This window comes from Carcharhinus amblyrhynchos, chromosome 14, assembly GCF_965287045.1.
Source record: "Carcharhinus amblyrhynchos chromosome 14, sCarAmb.v2.hapA, whole genome shotgun sequence".
Classification (NCBI taxonomy): Eukaryota; Metazoa; Chordata; class Chondrichthyes; order Carcharhiniformes; family Carcharhinidae; genus Carcharhinus; species Carcharhinus amblyrhynchos.
Genome location: NC_137337.1, coordinates 20,124,274 through 20,143,601, shown reverse-complemented (window position 1 = coordinate 20,143,601; position 19,328 = coordinate 20,124,274). Strand labels below are relative to the sequence as shown.

The 19,328-nt window shown below is 41.0% G+C and overlaps 1 protein-coding gene across 7 annotated transcripts in view; it reads left to right on the top strand.

Annotated features, from left to right (window-relative positions):
* Positions 1-19,328, top strand: part of unc79 (unc-79 homolog, NALCN channel complex subunit) — a 163,136-nt gene that overhangs the window by 86,638 nt on the left and 57,170 nt on the right. For all 7 annotated transcript variants that reach the window (XM_080202363.1, XM_080202365.1, XM_080202361.1 and 4 more), the window contains 7 exons: positions 1,586-1,767; positions 5,752-5,953; positions 6,398-6,577; positions 7,221-7,289; positions 10,059-10,345; positions 12,783-12,965; positions 18,391-18,553. In XM_080202363.1, the coding sequence (XP_080058489.1) occupies positions 1,586-1,767; positions 5,752-5,953; positions 6,398-6,577; positions 7,221-7,289; positions 10,059-10,345; positions 12,783-12,965; positions 18,391-18,553 (1,266 nt within the window). The remainder of the gene's footprint in view (positions 1-1,585; positions 1,768-5,751; positions 5,954-6,397; positions 6,578-7,220; positions 7,290-10,058; positions 10,346-12,782; positions 12,966-18,390; positions 18,554-19,328) is intronic.

The following is a 19,328-nucleotide window of genomic DNA, read 5'->3' as shown; positions in this document are numbered from 1 at the left end:
CACCAAGCTCATCCATACTGGCCATCCAACCAAATGGCATCCAAAGAAGTAATGTTGCTGTAGTGACATGCACTTTTAAATGCACATTATAGTCTAGAGCTATCGATAGTGATGCTGGTGCCTCTAGTATTTTTCCATCGCATGGCTGACCAGGAGTATCTCCCACTCTTAATACCTGCTGTTGGCAAATGTTGGAAGGATTTACAAGTTGATCATGTTGCATCATATACCTCCCTTGGTCCTCACGTCCTGGGGTGGGATTTACCCCACCCCCCCCTGCAACCCACAGCATGTTTTGAGCTAGTGTTGGGGTCTTCTATTCCTGTTGTTGTCAATGGAGTTGCCCATTGAAAGCACCCACCCATTGCCACCATGCAACCTGCGGCACTGTAGACGAGATTGGAAGATCCCGCTGACGTGAATGGCTGGAACATTCCAGCCCTGGAGTAGGACTTGAATTGCATTATATGTAAGGATGCAATTTGTATATGTAAGGGCACAAAGGGTACGACCAAATAAACTTGATGGGCTTTAACCTGGTGTTGTGAGACTTCTTACTGTGTCCACCCCAGTCCAACGCCAGCATCTCCACATCAATTTAATCCTAGTAGTATTCTATAATAATTTTAAGGATGTCTGACAACTTTAGTTATTACTAAAAAAATTACTCAGGCAATCTCTGGCCCACTCATCTGGCAAACGGAGGCTGACCCGCAGACATGTTGAGGTAGCTGGAGCTGTCTGTACATTCTGACTGTGGGGTAGAACCATTTTTTATGGACCCTTCCACCTTTGCACTCCCTGCTGGCCCTGCAACTCTTGTACCTCTCCACCCACAGCTCATTCCCTGGGATGCTGCTGCGGACACCTGACCTCATCTCCCTTCGGCTCTTTTTCTATTCCAAGGAGGTCCCACCAGCAGCGTATACAATCCTTGTGCAGAAATGCAGGTGGCACTGTTTCATGTACTCTAAGGGGTGCACTCAGCAGAAATCCAGTGCTGGTGGTGGCATGGTGGCCCGGTAGTTAGCACTCCTGCCTCACAACAATAGGGATTAGGATTCAATTCTTCCTCAATTGTCATTGTCTGTGTGGAGTTTGCAGATTCTCCCCATGTCTGTGTGGGTTATATGATAAATTGCCCTTAGTCTCAGGGGGATTATTAGAGTAAATATATAGGGTTACCGGGATAGGGCCTGGGTGGGATTGTTGTCGGTGCAGTCAGGTGGACTTTAATTATTTTAATGCCCTCTGAATGATGTTGTCATCTGCCTTTAAAACACATTGTCTGACTCTGAGAGTAACTAATGTCCTTAACTATGTTGTTCTTAGTAGAATTGGCAAAGAAGAAATGTAATTTATTGGTAAAGAAACACAAATAATTTACCATTCAGAGCATTAGGAGCGGTTTTGATTCAATAGATAGAAACTTTCTCTAAACTTTGCAATGTGGAAAGTTAAATCCAGACGGTTAGAAACATGTTGTAACATTTTTTTTGTACTCAGTAATCCAGGTCATGACATGCAAATCTTTGCTACTGCTTTTGGTACCAAGTCAGTTTTGTGTTTTTGTTTTGTTATGCAGTGGAAAAAGTGGTGGTTCTGTGCAGATTTTTAGACATCCAATCTGTGACAAAGAATCATGTGCTGAAGTACTCTCTAGCCCATGCCTTCTGCTGTTTCCTGGCTGCAGTCGAAGATGTTAATCCAGCAGTGGCCACAAGAGCCAGACTTCTGCTCGATTCCATCAAAAGACCTGCCTTACAAGTAAGTTATGAGCACAGGTACTTGATGTTGTTAGTATCTTATTAAACACCAGTAGGGCATTTGTGTCCTTCCATTTCGATTCATTACATTGGTCAAAGAGAATAATTGGAAGTAAGATAATGCATTCTAGTTCCACTAAGCTAAGCTTTTTCTTGTTTTGAAAGTAAATCTCAAGAGAAAGTAAATTTTAGAGGCAGCATTTAACAGTTAATTAAAAAAGGCGCAACCTATCCATCTCCCCTACCCTCTAAATGATCGCTGTGCATTAGACACTGTAGGTTAGGACAGATTTCTGCGCATGATACTGGACTAATAATCTGGAGGGATGAATTAAAGATCGAACCATGGCAAATTCTGTCAAAAATGAACCTGGAAATTTGTGGGCCAACACCAAAGCAAAATAACATTGGAATCTTTTGGACTGTCTCACAAACCCAACTGGCTCACTGATGTCCTTCAGAGAAAGCTTTTGGCTTTTAAAAAAGTTCTTCATTTACAGATGTGGGTGTCGCCTGTAAGCCAACATTTATTGTCCATCACTGTGTCATTGCACAGTTGAACATTTCAGAGGTCAGTTAAGAGTCAACGACATTGCCATGGGTCTGGAATCACATTTAGGCCTGGCCAGACAAGAATGGCGCATTTCCTTCCCTAAAGGACATTATTGAACCAGATGTAATTTTTTTTGAGAGTCCAGTAGTCACCTTGTCGATATGCCAAGTTTATTTACTAACAGATTAAAATTCTCTAGCTGCCATGGTGAGATTTAACTTGCGACGCCAGTTACACAGACACTGTGCTGTCTTCTAGTTTTTAGTCAGCTGACTGGCTATCTCCTTATGTGGCTTGGTGTCATAATTTGTTTTATACTGCTCCTGTGAAGCACTTTGGATGCATAATTACATTAAAGGCATTATATGGATGCATAGAAACATAGAACATTACAGTACAGGCCCTTTGACCCTCAATATTGTGCCGAGCTATGTCCTTCCCAAGATCAAGCTATCCCCTCCCTATAATTCTGGAGTGCTCCATGTGCCTATCCAATAGTCGCTTGAAAGCCCCTAAAGTGTCTGACTTCACTATCACAGCAGGTTGTCTATTCCACGCCCCAACCGCTCTCTGAGTAAAGAATCTACCTCAGACATCCCTCCTATATCTCCCACCATGAACCTTATAGTTATGCCGTATAAGTTGTTATATAAGTTGGATAAAAGTTGTTATTGCATTAATTGGGACAGGGTAAGAAGAGATCCAGCAACTCACATTGGGCATTCAGGAGCAGCATCAGGCATTCCTCAGAATGAGATATGGGCATTGATAATTTATCACATGGAATTATCTGCAACTAAACAACAAAAAAGAGCTGAGTTAAGCAATACTATAATCAATGGATGGTAGTAAAAGTTTATGGCCAGTTAGTGTATCATAGAATCGTAAAACCCCTACAGTGCAGAAAGAGGCCATTTGGCTCATTGAGTCTACGCTGACCACAATTCTGCCCAGGCTCTAACTCCATATCCCTACATATTTACCCACTAATCACTCTAACCTACGCATCTCAGGACACGCAGTGACAATTTTAGCATGGACAATCAACCTGCACATCTTTGGACTGTGGGACGAAACCGGAGAACCCGGAGGAAACCCATGCAGACACGAGGAGAATGTGCAAACTCCATACAGACAGTGACCCAAGCCAGGAATCGAACCCAGGTCCCAGGAACTGTGAAGCAGCAGTGCTAACCACTGTGCTTCCATGCCGCCCTAACCACTGTGCTACTGTGCCGTCCTTTGTTAGAAGGAAAAGGGTCCTTTGGCTGGAGTCATACCTGATGCCGAAGAAAATGGTTGTGGTTTGCTGAGGCTAGTCAGCACAGCGCAAAAACCTTGTTACAAGTGTGTCTGAGCAAACATCTTCAGCCAAGCCACCTTCATCCTCTTCATCAATGATATTTCCTTCATCATGAGATCAGAAATGGGACAGTTCATTAATGCTTCTACACTTTTTAGCTCCATCGACAGCTTCTCCAATGATGTGTTGGCCTACAACAGGACCTGGATAATATCCATGCTTTGACTGACCTGTGGCAGGCAACATTTGCATCACTCAAATGTCAGGTGGTGACAATCTCAGACAAGAGGGAATCCAGTCATATCCACTTGACCTGAAGTGCGTTACCCTCACCGAGTCGTCCATCATTAGCATGTTGAGTGATCACCATTCAACAGAAACTGAACTGAATCTACTGTTTAAAAATTATTACAAATACAAAGGGCAGGGTTTTCTGGCTACGTTCACCCCAAAACCAGAAAATCCCACCCAAGGTCAATGAACCTATGCAAAGTCCACTCCCCCCCCCCCCCCCCCCCCCCCTTATCCCCGGTCCATTACGATTCCTACAATGGGCAGGACAGGAAGATTCCCCTCAAAATATCATGGATGCTGGAAATCTGAAATATAAACAGAAAATTCTGGAAATACTCAGCAGCTCTGGCAGTATCTGTGGCAAGAAAAATAGAGTTAACATAGAGTTTGATGATCTTTCATCAAAATCTACTTGACTGTAAATTTGGTGAAAGATCACCTGAAATGTCAATTCTGATTCTCTCTCCACAGATGCTGCCTGACCTGCTGAGTATTCCCAGCATTTTCAGTATTCTATATTGTATAAATGCTATGGTGCGAAGCGCAGGATGAGTGGCTCACTTCCTCACCCCTCTGCCATTTACAACATTGAAGTCAGGAATATAATGAAAAACTCATTGCTTGGCTGGATGCATACAGCAACAACATCATCCAAAAAGCTCAACACCATTCAGGAAAAAAGCAGTTTTGTTGATCAGGGTCACTGGCACTGAACTCAATATGTATCCCCACCCCCGCACCACTCCCATCTCCAACAGACCATGATCCTATTGTGCACCAGGTACAGAATGTTATGCAGCAACTCACCAAAGTCACTTCAGTAATACCTCCTAGCCCATTGTCCTCGAGCACCAAGAAGGCCAAGAACAATGATTTTTTGGCAATTCTGTCATTCCCAGGTTTCTGTTTAAAGACACACATCCTGACTTGAGATATAGTTTGTTTGTAGATGTTTAGTAAATATCCTGGAATTCCATACATAACACCATTGTGGGAATACTTAGAACAAGGGTGTAAGAAGGACAATATATGGCCACCTTCTCAGGGCAGCTAGAAATGTGCAATAGGTGTACACCTTACCAACATCACCCATGTCCTGGGCACAGCAAGTATGCTACTGGATGAACAATCCAGAAAGCTAAGCTAATTATCCAGTGATGGAAGTTCAAACCCCATCACAGCAACTGGAGAATTTAAGTTCAATTCATCAAATAAAACTGGAACGAAAAGCTTGCTATGGTAACATTGACAATAAAATGCTGGATTGTTATTAAAAACCTAGCAGGTTTATTGATGACCTTTTGGAAAGGAAATCCGCTGTCCTTATTTTGTGGAGCTTATTTGCAATCCGCACCATGGCAATGTGGTTGACTCATTATGGTCTAACAAGTTGTGTTCAAGAAGGTAGCTTGGCAGGAAAACAATAAATGCTAACTTTACCATTAACACCTACATCCCATGAATTAATTAAAAAAAAACTTTAAAAGATTGCAAAACTACCCTTTAACCAAAGAAGGAAAAGGGTACAATTTGATTTTTCTAATAAATATACAGTGACTACAATTATAATATTGCCAAGGGTCTGACAATTATTTGATGATATAGTTTGAATTACTTTACTTTCGCATGAAAAGAATAAAATTGAAGGAGAAACTTTTTACATGGCATTGTTTCTGTTAGAAAAGACAAAAACAGCAGTTTGAGTTTGCAAAGATACATGTAAAATAATAAATAACACATTGAAATAACACCACGGAATAGTAAGAAGCTTTGAAAATCTGATTAAGCATGCGGCCTGAGTGATTAACTTTTAGTTTTTGTTTACTTCCATGTAGGGCCTCTGTCTTTGCCTTGATTTTCAGTTTGACACAGTGGTGAAGGATAGACCGACAATCCTAAGCAAATTATTTCTGCTTCATTTCTTAAAACAAGACATTCCAGCTTTAAGCTGGGAGTTTTTCGTCAATAGGTTTGATACCCTGTCGCTGGAGGCTCAACTTCATTTGGATTGCAATAAGGAGTTTCCATTTCCTACAAGTAAGTTTAGGCATTTTCTCCACAGATTTTCCAACCCACATGGTCTCTTGCAGCATATAGGGTTACCACTTTTGCCAACTCCCTGGCTTGTGTTGTTTTGAAAGGCTTGGTTTTGATTTAATTCATTATTGCCATATGTATCGGAATACAATGAAAAGTATTTTTTCGCACGCTATACAGATAAAGCATACCATTCATAGAATTCATAGGGGAGAAAGAAAGGAGAGTGTGCAGAATGTAGTGTTACAGTCATGGCTGGTGTATAGAGAAAGATCAGTTTAATAAAAGGTTTACCGTTTTTGACACATAAAATGCATACCATTGCTTTCTAAATTATGAAAACATTTTGTTTCAAATATTTTCTCTTGACCAGTTTCAAATTTTGTTTCAAATATTTTCTCTTGACCAGTTATCTTTCATGTTAGAGTCTGCATTTTTTTGCAGCTATAACTGCTGTAAGGACAAATGTTGCTAACCTAAGTGATGCTGCCATGTGGAAAATCAAGCGAGCTCGCTTTGCACGAAACCGACAGAGAAGTGTGCGTTCCCTGAGGGACAGCGTGAAAGGCCCGGGAGAGTCAAAAAGGGCACTTTCGCTTCCAGAGACCCTAAGCACCAAACTGCGTAAGTGCCTTTGGTTTACCAACTTCACTTCTGTTGGTGGATTTTGTTGGCTGGAAACAATAAGAACTGTCATTTCAGAGCAGCTGTGTTCTGTTCAGTATGATCACAACACTAATTATTTCATGTAGCGATATAAAAATGGGGCTGTAAAATTCGGCTTCATAGTTCTGGAGGTCTGAGTGCTGTTGATGCCAGTTTAGGGGAAAGATATTTCCTATACTGCACACAAACACTTCCGGTGTAGCCCATGCATCATGTGATGTTTTTGACATTACTAGCACGGGTGTTGTGTGTGTGTGTGTGTGTGTGTGTGTGTGTGTGTGTGTGAGTGACAGAGTAGTCAGACCATGAGTCATTCGACATATAAAGCTCATTTGACACCAAATCTGCCATTTTCCACCCCGAAGCTCCAGATATCACTCTTTTTAGCAAGTACAGCTGAAGAGTGATCATGAGGAACCTCCCCCTGCACCTCCAGCCACCAGTGTTACTCAAAGACATCATCATCCAACTTGCAGATTAATTGCTCATTAATATTTTGCTGGTTCCTTCTGAACTTCTGGAGACAAGCTGTTGAGAGAACTGCGTTCTGAAAATTACAGGATCATATAATGTATTTGTACTTTGTTTTCAATCTTTGTAGCTTTGCGACTCACTAGACATGAACAGTCAGCTCCAACTCTTGGTGCAATGATGGAGCAAGCTATGCATGGTAAATATGATAATTTATTTTGTATTTATTGTTGCTTAGAATCCAATTTCTAGGTAGCCACGGCTGTTTCAGTAACACACTGTTCCTAATGTATCATCAATTATTAAGGGCAGTGGCACAGTGGCACTGCTGCCTCACAGGGCCATAGACATATGTTCAATTCCGGCCTCAGGTCACTGTTATGTGTGGAGTTTGCACATTCTCCCTGTGTCTGCGTGAGTTCCCTCTCGGTGTTCTGGTTTCCTCCCACAGCCCAAAGGTGTACGAGTTAGGTTGATTGGCTATGCTAAATTGACCCAAGTGTCAGGGTAAATGTGTGTGGTTACAGGAATAGGGCCTGGGGGGGATTGTGTTCGGTGCAGACTTGATGGGCCAAATGTACTGTAGGGATTCAGTGATATTTTGTGATTGATTTGAATGCTGCTGTCTCAGACTCTGACCTTCCCAATGATTCTAATGATAAAATATTTGCTCGTATTTGATTTGAAATCATGACTTTTTTATTTTAAATTTACATAGAGAGGCAATTTGGCCATTGATACCTCGTTAATTTCCTTTTAATATTCTTGTCCTGCTTCAGTTTTATTAAAAGGCATTCCAAATGAAAGATTAAAAATTACATTTACTTAAAGTTACAAGGCTGGTGCTGAAAGTGGATTGGGCAAACCCCAATGCATTCCTTGCTTGCTCCAAAAATCAAATTCAGATTTTGGTTGAATCCAATTTATGGTCCCCATAAGAGAGACAAACAAGATCCAAGCTAACCAGATACGGCATTGCCGTATTGGGCTTGATCTGACACTTGATCTTAACGAAAAGACGTGAAAAGCTATCCCACCAAATTATTTCTAGCTACAATCCTGAGACAATGGCGGTTCTTGCTATCTCAGCAGCCTGGAGGGAGAGTTAGCCTTAAACTGAGGCTATCTGTTTGCCAGTGCATGATTGGGCATTTGGTGATGAGTAATGGGGAATTAGTTTTAAATTACTAGACCATAAAAGTGGCTGCTATGTCATAAGTTATTCTTTCTTTACACTGACGGCAATTGCCTGGCACTGGAAACACTGACTCTTGGATGATAGCTGCTGGAAGTCTGCTGGCAAATGCACCAGCTGCACAAGCCTTATATCTCCAAATGGTTGAACCACTGCTTGAGATAGGGTATGATGTGTGGCCATGCTTTGGTCAAAGAATGGTGGAACTGCAGTCATATTTTGCACTTAATTGTACTGGTCAACATGATGGTCTTAAGAAGATTGTAGTAATTGCTTTTACCTATTGACAAACTGAATCTATGTCTCCTAGTATCCCATGCCCAATTGCTGGATAAGCCTTTTTGGGAGAGAGTTATGGGGCGATATTTTACAGCTGCATTGCGCTCGTTCTTGCTGCGACATGGTCGTAAAATGAGGTGTAATGCAAGTAGCACAATTTGCATTGGTTTTCGCGACCGGCACCATTTTACGACCTCAGGATTTCAGGCGCAGTCAGCCACTTGCCAGAAATGGGCGAGAGGCTGAATAATTTATGTAAAATTATGGAAATGCTAATCAGATGTTTTATATCTGATTAGCGAACCCGGCACTCAATCATCCGGGCTCACTTGCTTTTATAACCTTGCCAGGGAAGGTCCTCTCTAGTGAGGAATAGACATGCTCCCCATGAACGGAGAGCAGTCGTGTTGGCCTTGCCGGTGGAACCGGAGTCCATTAAAGCCCCCGGTAGGCCGAGAGCAAGACAGGAGTGCCCCTTGGACAGTGCCACCTGGTCATCTTGGCACTGCCAGCCTGAACCTGGGCAATACCCATCGGGCAGTGGGTCTAATGCCAGGGTGTGCAGCCAGCGTCAGGAGATGGGGTCACTGGGGGGCAGGGAAAGTGGGGGGAGGGGGACTGCTGCCACTCTGCATAATCGGTAGGGAAGAGGGGGCTTGCGGCCACTCTTGCAATGATCAGTGAGGGGGAGGGCAGTGTGGCCGCGATTGCTGGAGGAGGAAAGGGGTCTGCAGTTGGTCTGAGCGGTGGGGCGGTAGCGGGGGCTGCATCTTGGGCCAAGGGCTTACGTCAGTTAGGAGGTCCCATATAGGGAAATAGTGGGAAGCTAAGAGCAGGATTTCCTGACCCTCTCACTTCCTCACCCCTACCTTCCCCTCCCTCCACGGCGTGTTTTCTGGTGGCAAAGGTAGCTCACCATTGGTCACTAACTGGATCTTCTGCCAGTGTCTGTGGTGTGTCTTGCGTCGCTCAGTCATCCCGTCTTTAGGAAACTCATCGTGGAGGCTGGGGGGTTGAGGGGAGCAGGTGGTTGGGTAGGTGGGCCATCTTCGGCGCAACCGGTGGAAAGGGCCATAAAATCCCATTCAAAATTTTGATTGTTGCTACGCTGTGCCTCAGTTCCATAGACTTGGACAAGTGGATTCTGTTCCAGTAGATCATTCAGGCTGTTAGCTTTAGTAAATCCTGGAAGATATAAACTGGAGGTGCTGCCAGCTATGGGAGACCAAAATATGGGAAAACATACTTTGTACGAATCAGACTAACCATCTAGCTTCATGCAATGTAAAGCAGCTAAAACTAAATACCTATTTTGTGATATTATTGTATTAATATATCATTTGTTAACATCTTGTTCAAACTAAACTTAAGCTAAATGTTCCCTTTAAGTGTCCTGACCATTTATATTATTTTACTTCTGGATGAATTAGCAGAGAGAATATAAAACAAAAAGCCAGGCAAACTACTGAACATTTGATCTTGTGCTACATTCAGGTCAACATTCTTCAGACGATGATGCAATTATTAAGGATCCTTTACCAGAGGATGCGGGGATTGATCATCAGACAGTCCATCAACTAATCACGGTTCTAATGAAATTCATGGCGAAGGATAAAAGCAGCGCTGAAGCTGATATCAGCAGCGCCAAAGCCTTCAACACAGTAAAACGCCATCTGTATGTGTTACTTGGCTATGATCAGCAGGAGGGGTGCTTCATGATTGCCCCTCAGAAAATGCGAACATCCACTTGTTTCAATGCCTTTATTGCTGGGATAGCACAGGTGAAGTATGCCGTTATTTATTATTTTTATAATTGGAGTACAAAAGTTCGAGCTGCTTTAAGCCTTCATATCAAGTTGTTCCATAAGCATGTCAAACTGCTGAGACCCATTCTGGAATCCGTAAAACTGCGGCACAGTGGTTAGCACTCCTGCCTCTCAACGCTAGGGTGGGATTGTTGTTGGTGCAGGCTCGGAGAGCCAGATGGCCTCTTTCTGTACTGTCAGGATTACTGATATTGTAAAATTTGGCTGTTTTTTCCCTCCTTTAATTGCACCACAAAACAGGAAATGAGACAACAGGCAAGGCAAAGTAATTGCCTTCAGGCCTCTGGCCATGCCACATTTCTTGTTGACCCTCCTGCTGCCAAATCTGGAAATTTATTGCCAAAGGGACCGTGATAGACCACCAGAGAACCTGCTGACTGATCTCTCGATGGGAAAATTCCCAATCTGCGACACCCCAAAGGCTGTAGAACTCAACTTAGTTACTCAGCTCTAATGCAGGGAAAGCTCAGTGCACATCAAGCGGCAGGGATGTGCAAGCAGCCCAGCTTCCACTCTGAATTTACCCAGGTGGGCAAACAAGGCTGGTGTTTTGAAAGTGCAGTTGTGTGGATTCACACAATTGCAGCTTTTAGAGGAGTTACGTTACTGCACTAGCTTACTTATCTTGAAACGGTCCGTGCTTATGTTACTCCAGCTGGTTGCTAAATATTTAATGGATGGAACATTTGACCAGAAAAGCATTTCTTCCTCTGATGGTTCAAGTACTTCCGTATTGCAGCTGGCTGGTGAACTGTACTGTCCACCAGATGGCACTCTTCAACAAAGCAAGAAATAGGTTGTTGACTGTCACTCTCTGATTTGTTTCTCTCAAGGCATTAACTCAACTTAAACTTAACAGAAATAATTGTCTTACCAATATTTATTAAAATTGTAGTAATTATTTTTGCTTAGAGTTAAATTAAAGTTAAAATTATCTTAGTCATGAGCCTTACTCTTGCTTTGATAGAGGATGCTGTTTGACAGTATCTCTAAAATGTTTAAGTTTTTTACCTGCAGGTAGAAACATCATTGAGATAAAGAATATAGTTTTTTTTCTATTCCTGTATTCCCCGAATTATCTATAAAGAATGAATCATAGAATCCCTACAGTGCAGAAGGAGGCCATTTGACCCTTCAACTCTGCACCAACAACAATCCCACCCAGGCCCTATTCCTTTAACCCCACGTAGTTACCCTGACATTACAGGGCGATTTACCATGGCTAATCAACTTACCCCACACATCTTTGGATTGTGGGAGGAAACCTGAGCTCTAGGAGGAAACCCATGCAGACACTGGGAGAATGTGCAAACTCTACACAGACAGTGACCCAAAGCCAGAATTGAACTTGGGTTCCTGGCACTTTGAATCAACAGTGCCACTGTGCCGCCCCTGTTTGACGAATCTCTTTTTAAAATAAAAACTATGAAGCACCAATTTGGTTAGCTGTGCATATCTTTCATAAGTTTCACAATTGCCCAGTCTGCAATTTAAATAGAATTTAATCATGTTCAGAGCGAAATATGGACGCGGTGGGAATGCATGGGCAGGATTAGCAATGCATTGGTTGCACAGTATTTGGTTTCACTGACTTCAATGGAGCTGCAGGTTGGGCATGCACTACAACAGACAGCAAAGTGATGCTGACTCTTCTGTGTTCCCAGTTTCATACCCATTTTATTGAACTGATTCAAGCAACTCATTTTTGACATAAAGAAAGCCATTAGTTTCATTTTCCCTGGTTGCTTGGCATGCCTGCTGCAAATTATGGTTTGACTTCTAGTACCCTGTGATCAGACAATGGCTCCTGGAAGCACTGCCCACTCACCATGAGACTATTTGTTGCTCTGGTGATTCCAAGGCTATTATAATTTTATATTTAAATAATGCAGTAATGTATATTTATTTCAAGTCCAATTATATTTCAAATAAACAGAACTTTGAAACCAGTTTTTATCCTGAAGCTCCTACGGGTTAAATATTTGAAGCTAATAATTGGTGTGGAATAATGGTAATTAGCATCATTGTCTCACATGGCCACGGACCCGGGTTCGATTCCTGGCTTGGGTGACTGTGCAGAATCTGTGTGGGTTTCCTTCAGGTGCTCCCACAGTCTGAAAGACGTGCTGGTTAGGTACATTGGCCATGCTAAATTCTCTCTCAGTGTATCCGAGCAGGAGCCAGAATGTGGTGACTAGGGGATTTCACAGTAACTTCATTGCAGTGTTAATGTAAGCTATTTGTGACACTAATAAATAAAATAATTCTCTGATGTGGCATGTGTGAGAATTTACAGGAGGTAAACTACTTCACTGGCTTAACCAACTTGTTCAGGGTTTTGTAAAATAAGACATTACGGACCATTTGATACTTAATGTCATATTTCTTGTAGGTTATGGATTATAACATTAGTCTGGGCAAACAACTCCTTCCTCTGGTGGTGCAAGTGCTTAAGTATTGCACTTGTCCACAGCTACGCCATTATTTCCAGCAACCTCCACGCTGTTCTCTTTGGACTCTGAAACCTCATATCCGACAGATGTGGCTGAAGGCTTTGCTCGTGATTCTGTACAAGGTACAATTATATTTTCAACCATAATGTGCATTGCAGCCTTGACCAGGGTGACAGCTTGACCACAATACTGCGTGGAGATTTTGTTATGGAAGTTGAGAAAGGCAACACTATTTCACAAATATAGTTGAAACATTCTGAGTATGTTTGTCTGCACTCAATTAAGTGTCATCATTGGGAAATTATCGATTAAATTAAAGTGGTGTGTAATAGTATCCTATATTAGTATTATGTTAGCACGATCAAATTTAGCAAATTATCACACCTCTGGTTTTCAAAACACTAGCTATTGATTTTTCAATGATTTATTACTCTTTGAGTGGTGTTAAATCTCCGTGCGTAGGATGATATTTCAGACCTTTTGTGAACAAGTAAGGTAAAGACATGTCTTTGATATAGCTGGCAGGAGGAATGTAAGTAGCCTTTTCTAAATATGACCACCAACTACTATTGGCGTGTTATTCTATCATTTCTTCAGTAGTTCAGAGAAGCCCTTGGCAGAATTCCAAATCTACAATTGGAAGTCAGATGGGAGTTTGTTCAGCGTTTTTTGATCGACCTTTTTTGTGGGACATGATCTTTTCCTGGCAGTTAAGCAATTCTGATCATCGCTGTGAAGTCAAGACTTTGCTTTCACAAGGACTGTGTGCAAGTCATTCCACCCAGTGCTATTGTGGACAGATGTGCCTGGCAGATAGATCCATGTGGTTCAGACCAAATAGATCACTCCTACAATTTTGTTGTTGTCCTCATCACATGATGCAGGTGCAGTTTGGTAGCTGTGTCCTTCAGGACTTGATTAAATTGTCAGCGGTATAACTTGCAGGTCACCTTTGGTGTGTGCTTACTTCCTTCAGAGATATTTTCAAATGATGTCCAACATGGTGGAGTACTGATTCATCGTTTGAAGGAGTGGAGGTAGCTTGTAATCAATAAGAAGTTTACTTACCAGTGTTAGACCTGAAGCTATGAAACTTCAGATCATCTAAAGTCAATATTGAGGCCCAATCCCACTTAACTGTATCCTACACTTGGATCCACTTTTGGTCCATCTATCCTGCCAATGGAATCTAGACTGACAAGAGACCAACAAGTTCCAGGGAAAGTAGAGGACAAAAAAAAATGACCAGAAGGTGGAAAATGGAACCTGGCAGAAGGTTGACCTTGGATCAACCCTGTTCACCTGTTTAAAAAAAGCAAAATACTGCAGAGCTGGAATTCTGAAAAAAAAACAGAAAATGTTGGATCAAAGTCAGCAGATCTGGCAGCATCTGTGGAATGCAAAACAGGTTCTGCAGAAGGGTCATATGGACTCGAAACGTTAACAGTGTTTTTCTCTCCACAAATACTATTCATCTATATCAGCCACTCATGAGTAAGCCTCTAAAACAATAACAGATGTTGGTCAATTCAGAAGTAACATGCACCCGGTTGCAGTCTACTCACTGTCTGTTGAGATAGACAAATGCCTGCTACTGTCCTGTTAGTGGGACTTTATATACCCACAGCTAAGGGATATTAGGTGTCAGGGTGATGGGTATCATTTTGTGCGTGTGTCAGGTTTTTGCTTGAGTAGCTTGATTAGCATTAGGGACAATACTTACCACGTGAACCCCCACTCCTGGATATTGGTGAGGAACCTTTTGCAAAATAGACTGGGCTGGGACTAACTAAGTATTTACTAATCTGACTTTTGGGATGGATTTCAGATTTGTAATAGTTTTATAACTGAGTGGCTTTCTAGGCCAACTCAAAAAATCAACAACATATTGCGGGACTGACATCATATTAAGACCGAACTTGATAGCTTTGGCATGCTTCATTTTGTGAAGGATATTAGTGAATTTTAGTGTTTTTTAATGAGACTAATGTAGCATTGATGAAAAACTATAAATCATTGAGGAAGAATGCAGAAGACCATTTACCCCATAATATATGTGCTGATGCTAAATTCTTATTAATCTATCCAATATATTTTCTACTGTTTAATATTTCTCCTTTCAATGCATTTATCCAAATACCTTTTTAAATTTATGTTCACGACACTGCCTCATGTTATTGTTAGTAAATTGCTCCATGTTATAAAATGATTTGAATGAAAATGATTCTCCTTGGTTTTCTTACATTCTTGTGGTCCGTGCTTTCATATTAATGTTTCAAAAACTGTAGGAGCAAGCTTTCACTCTTAAAGCCTTTCATATTTCTGAAAGTTTCTATCTGATCCCATTAGCCTGCTCAGTTCTGGTGAAAAGGTGTCATTTTGAACTTTTCTTCATTACAATGTCCTCTTATACCTGGGATCTCTGGGTTTGGATTTTAAACCTCAAGATGGGAGTCATGAGTTGGGTCATTACCCACCATTTTGGTCCTGCCTGCTGCCTCATAATGTCCATCCACGCTAATTTCATGGCAGAATGATGGGGCCAATCTGGAGTTGGAACCCTGCCTCTGGAAGCAGGACTGGGTTGGGAATCGAGACAAGTGAGATAGGTAAGTTACAAGGCCTGCCTCCATTCACTGGGACAGAGGCTTAGTTCTATAAATGAGTATTAAGAAACCTAGCCTTCACAATTCTCGCCCCTCCCGCTCACACCCAACCCTTTCATAAGGTCTCCATACCCCATTCACCCAGTGTTTACTGTAGACAGAACTCGTGCTCTATCATAACATTGGGAAGACTCTCAGATGCTCGTGAAACTAAAAAATAAACAACCATTCAAAACCTCTTCAAAACACCTATAAGCTTATAAAACTGTCAGTCAAATACAACCATTCAAACTCCACTTGAAAAAAATTAATCCAGTCATATGCTTGTAAAACTATCACAATAAACAAAGAGCCACTTAAAAACCTCTTCAAAATATTCAATCCTATTGCTTATAAAACTGGCAATCAAAACAAAGCCCACAACTTCGTTAACAGCTGTATCAGCAACCTGACTCAAGAAATCTATTAGTGGGCTTGGAGCCCAGCCAAGTGTTCATGATGGGATTCCAAAGTGTAGTATCAGCAAAGCCTATAGAGCTGAACACATTAAAGTTTTGAAGTCTTGGAACAATTTGCCAACTGATGGGAGAATTGAGATTTAAAATCTTAATTTCACTACAGTTGAATGTCATACTTTATTCACTGGATAATGCATCTGAATATTTTCATAATGCTAGTCAATTTAATGACCATTTAACTTCTAAGAATAAATCCCTTTCATTAATCACAGTGTTAAAAACATATTTAACTGGGCATACACCATTGCATTATGATATGAGAAGTTATCAACACCTTTTAAACCTTAGCTGCCAAAAGGTTCCTGACTCCAGATGCAGCTTTCCCCATGGTTCACCGCTTTGTTGTGAATCATGTCTTCTAACAAAATGGGTCCAAGTAGAGGGGTATCTAAAATGCCCACCATTGCAACAGGGTAGTCAGAGGTGGTATTGCTGCACATGAACTCTTTATCTGCAACCTTATCCCACAGACGTTAAAGTCCCACACGACAGGAATAAGTTTTGGAATCCCAGAATCAGGTCCTGGTCACCATTTTTAAATCTCCTCGACCACAGTTTTGAAATGGACATGAGAATCACATCATTGGTGTTCAAACAGATTAATTGGTTAATCCCAAGAAAGAATTCTCACTGAAAGCAAACCAGAAAGTAACAAGCACGTTTTAACATTCATTTTCTTTGGCAATTTTACAGAAAGCAGAATAGAAGTTTGGACATACACATGAGATTAAGGTTTATGATAATGTGATTTGATTTGATTTTTATTGTCACATGTATTAGTATACAGTGAAAAGTATTGTTTTTTGCAAGCTTTACAGACAAAGCATAGCATTCATCGAGAAGGAAAGGCTAGATTGCAGAATATATTGATCCAGTCATTGCTAGGGTATAGAAAAGGATCAACTTAGTGCGAGGTAGGTCCATTCAAAAGTCTGATGGCTGCAGGGAAGAGGCTGTTCTTGAGTCAGTTGGTACATGATCTCAGACTTTTGTATCTTTTTCCCGACAGAAGAAGGTTGAAGAGAGCATGTCTGGGATGTGTGTGGTCCTTAATTATGCTGGCTGCTTTTCCGAGGCAATGGGAAGTATAGATGGAGTCAATGGGTGGGACATTTCAGTCCTTACAAATCAAAACATTGATTTTCCACAAGCTGAGAGTTAGCTTTTTAAAGCCAGAGAGATTGTTCAGAAGTGCTTATGAATTAGTATACAGTTTAGAAACTCATTACTCCTCATAAGACAAAACATTTTCAAGGTTTTTATAATAACTATAGTGCTTTCTAGGTGACTTTCATGTGTGAGGACTTTAACAGCGCGTCCTGTGAAGGAATGAGGAAGCATTGACAGAAGCTTCTGGATTATAACTTTTAACTGCACATTTGCAGACACCACGGGTGGGATTTTACAGCCTCGCTCATCCCACAACTGTAAATTGCCACCCCAGGTCAACAGACCTTTTCATTGTCTGCCCCTCGCCCACTCCAATTCCTGTGGTGGGCAGGCTGGTAAAATCCCGGTTCAGAAATTGTTGTTGGTTTCACAGAATAATGATGGTGGACCCTAAAAATGTTGCCATCGTTTTAACCACAAAATCTGGGCCTGTGGTTCTCACTTTTCAGCCTTCATATGTTCTCAGTTATGAGAGTTAATTCTTCTCCTAGGTTTCTGAATTTGAAGAAAGAACTCATCTGCAAGGCACCAGTCAATTTTCAAAACACTCTTGAATGTTAAAATAAATAACTGAGGAAATTAATGGTCAATAATTTCAGGATTGCCACAAATTAAGGGATTGCATTAGTAGCATTAACCAGCGTCTTGCATAATCCTGGTACAGTGTTTAAAAATAATGAGCAGACGTGAAGTAGAAACTTGTGGTGGAGAGAAGGCAAAGAGTGCTTCATGCAATGCTAACTCATGAAAATGATACTGGTTATAAGGGAACCTATTATGATTTTAGAAGTAGATTTTGCCTCACAAATCTAGGCAGTTTTTGGAAGAAATAGCAAAATCAAAAGACATCTGCTAATATCTAATATTGTTGGATTTTCAGAAAGCTGTCAAGTTGATGGTTCTTCTAAGGCATATAATGTTATGTGGGCTTATTGGTCAACTTGTCACTTTAGTAGAAAATTAGTTTGACAACAAAGGAGTAAATTATAAATGCGTACATTACTATGGGAAGAGAAAGTTGCGGAGTCGAGTTTCTCAAACATTTGAGCTGACCATTCTTTTTACACAGCATAAATAACATGGAGAGGAAGGACTTTCCATCATCCTATACTCTTCTTTCAAGTCTACAACGTGAGCAAGTAGCTTCTGCAATGAAAAAGAAACGGGGGAAAAATAATACATTTATTTTAGAATATAGGCATTATATAGTTATTAGAAAATTATTGCACTAACATTCTTTATTTTATTTCTAGTATCCCTACAGAGACTCTGAAACCAGTAAGATTGTACTGCATCTGATCTATATCACGATTAATACGCTTAATGCACAATACCACAGCTGTAAACCCCATCCAACTGCTGGACCCCTTTACAGTGATAATAGTAATATAAGCAAATACAGTGAGAAAGAAAAAGGTAAGGTAAACCATAATTAACATTTGTTTACTTTTACAAAGGATAAAGCAAACATGAGCTTGTACTTTTTGATTTGAGTTGAAGTTTTTTTAATATTGATAGACCTTGGAGTTTAAGGCCTGAATGTATTACGTTTGGTATAATAAAACTGTGATTATCTTGCTTCAGAACAGTACAGCTTTCAACATATGCTTTTAACTATTTTTCCTCCTGCCCAATTGTTCTAATCTCTTCGTGCCTTCCTACTCATTGACATTCTCAGGTTGCAATCACAGGCTGGTGATCTGTTTCAGGACTTCCGCCAATGCCAACCTGATAGTTGCATGATACAAAGATAATGGAGTTGCTGGCTAATCACAGCAATCAGACTCTTCAGTTAGTCTACAGCTGGCCCAAAAATGACATGAAAGTGGAGAATTATGAGGGCCAAGGGCCCAAAGTCAACTTCTTCCTGACAAACATGGAGAAAGCATATGTCCTGTAACAAATTATTCATCTGCTGCAACACAAAATTTATTTCCTGAAATAAGTCTATCTAATTTGTCTTTAGCATGATTTAATTCTCCCCTTGGAGGAAAATACCTACACCCTAGATAATTATTAGGGAGTTTACCAATAGAACACATGGGCACTGTACATTTTATTATTCCATAACACTGTATATTGGTACATATGTGGAGACTGATGGCATAAAGCCATCTTGCATTTTAAACAAGAAAGCACTATTTCTTTGACTGTTTGATTCCTATGTAAGCAATTTCTGCAACTGCACACA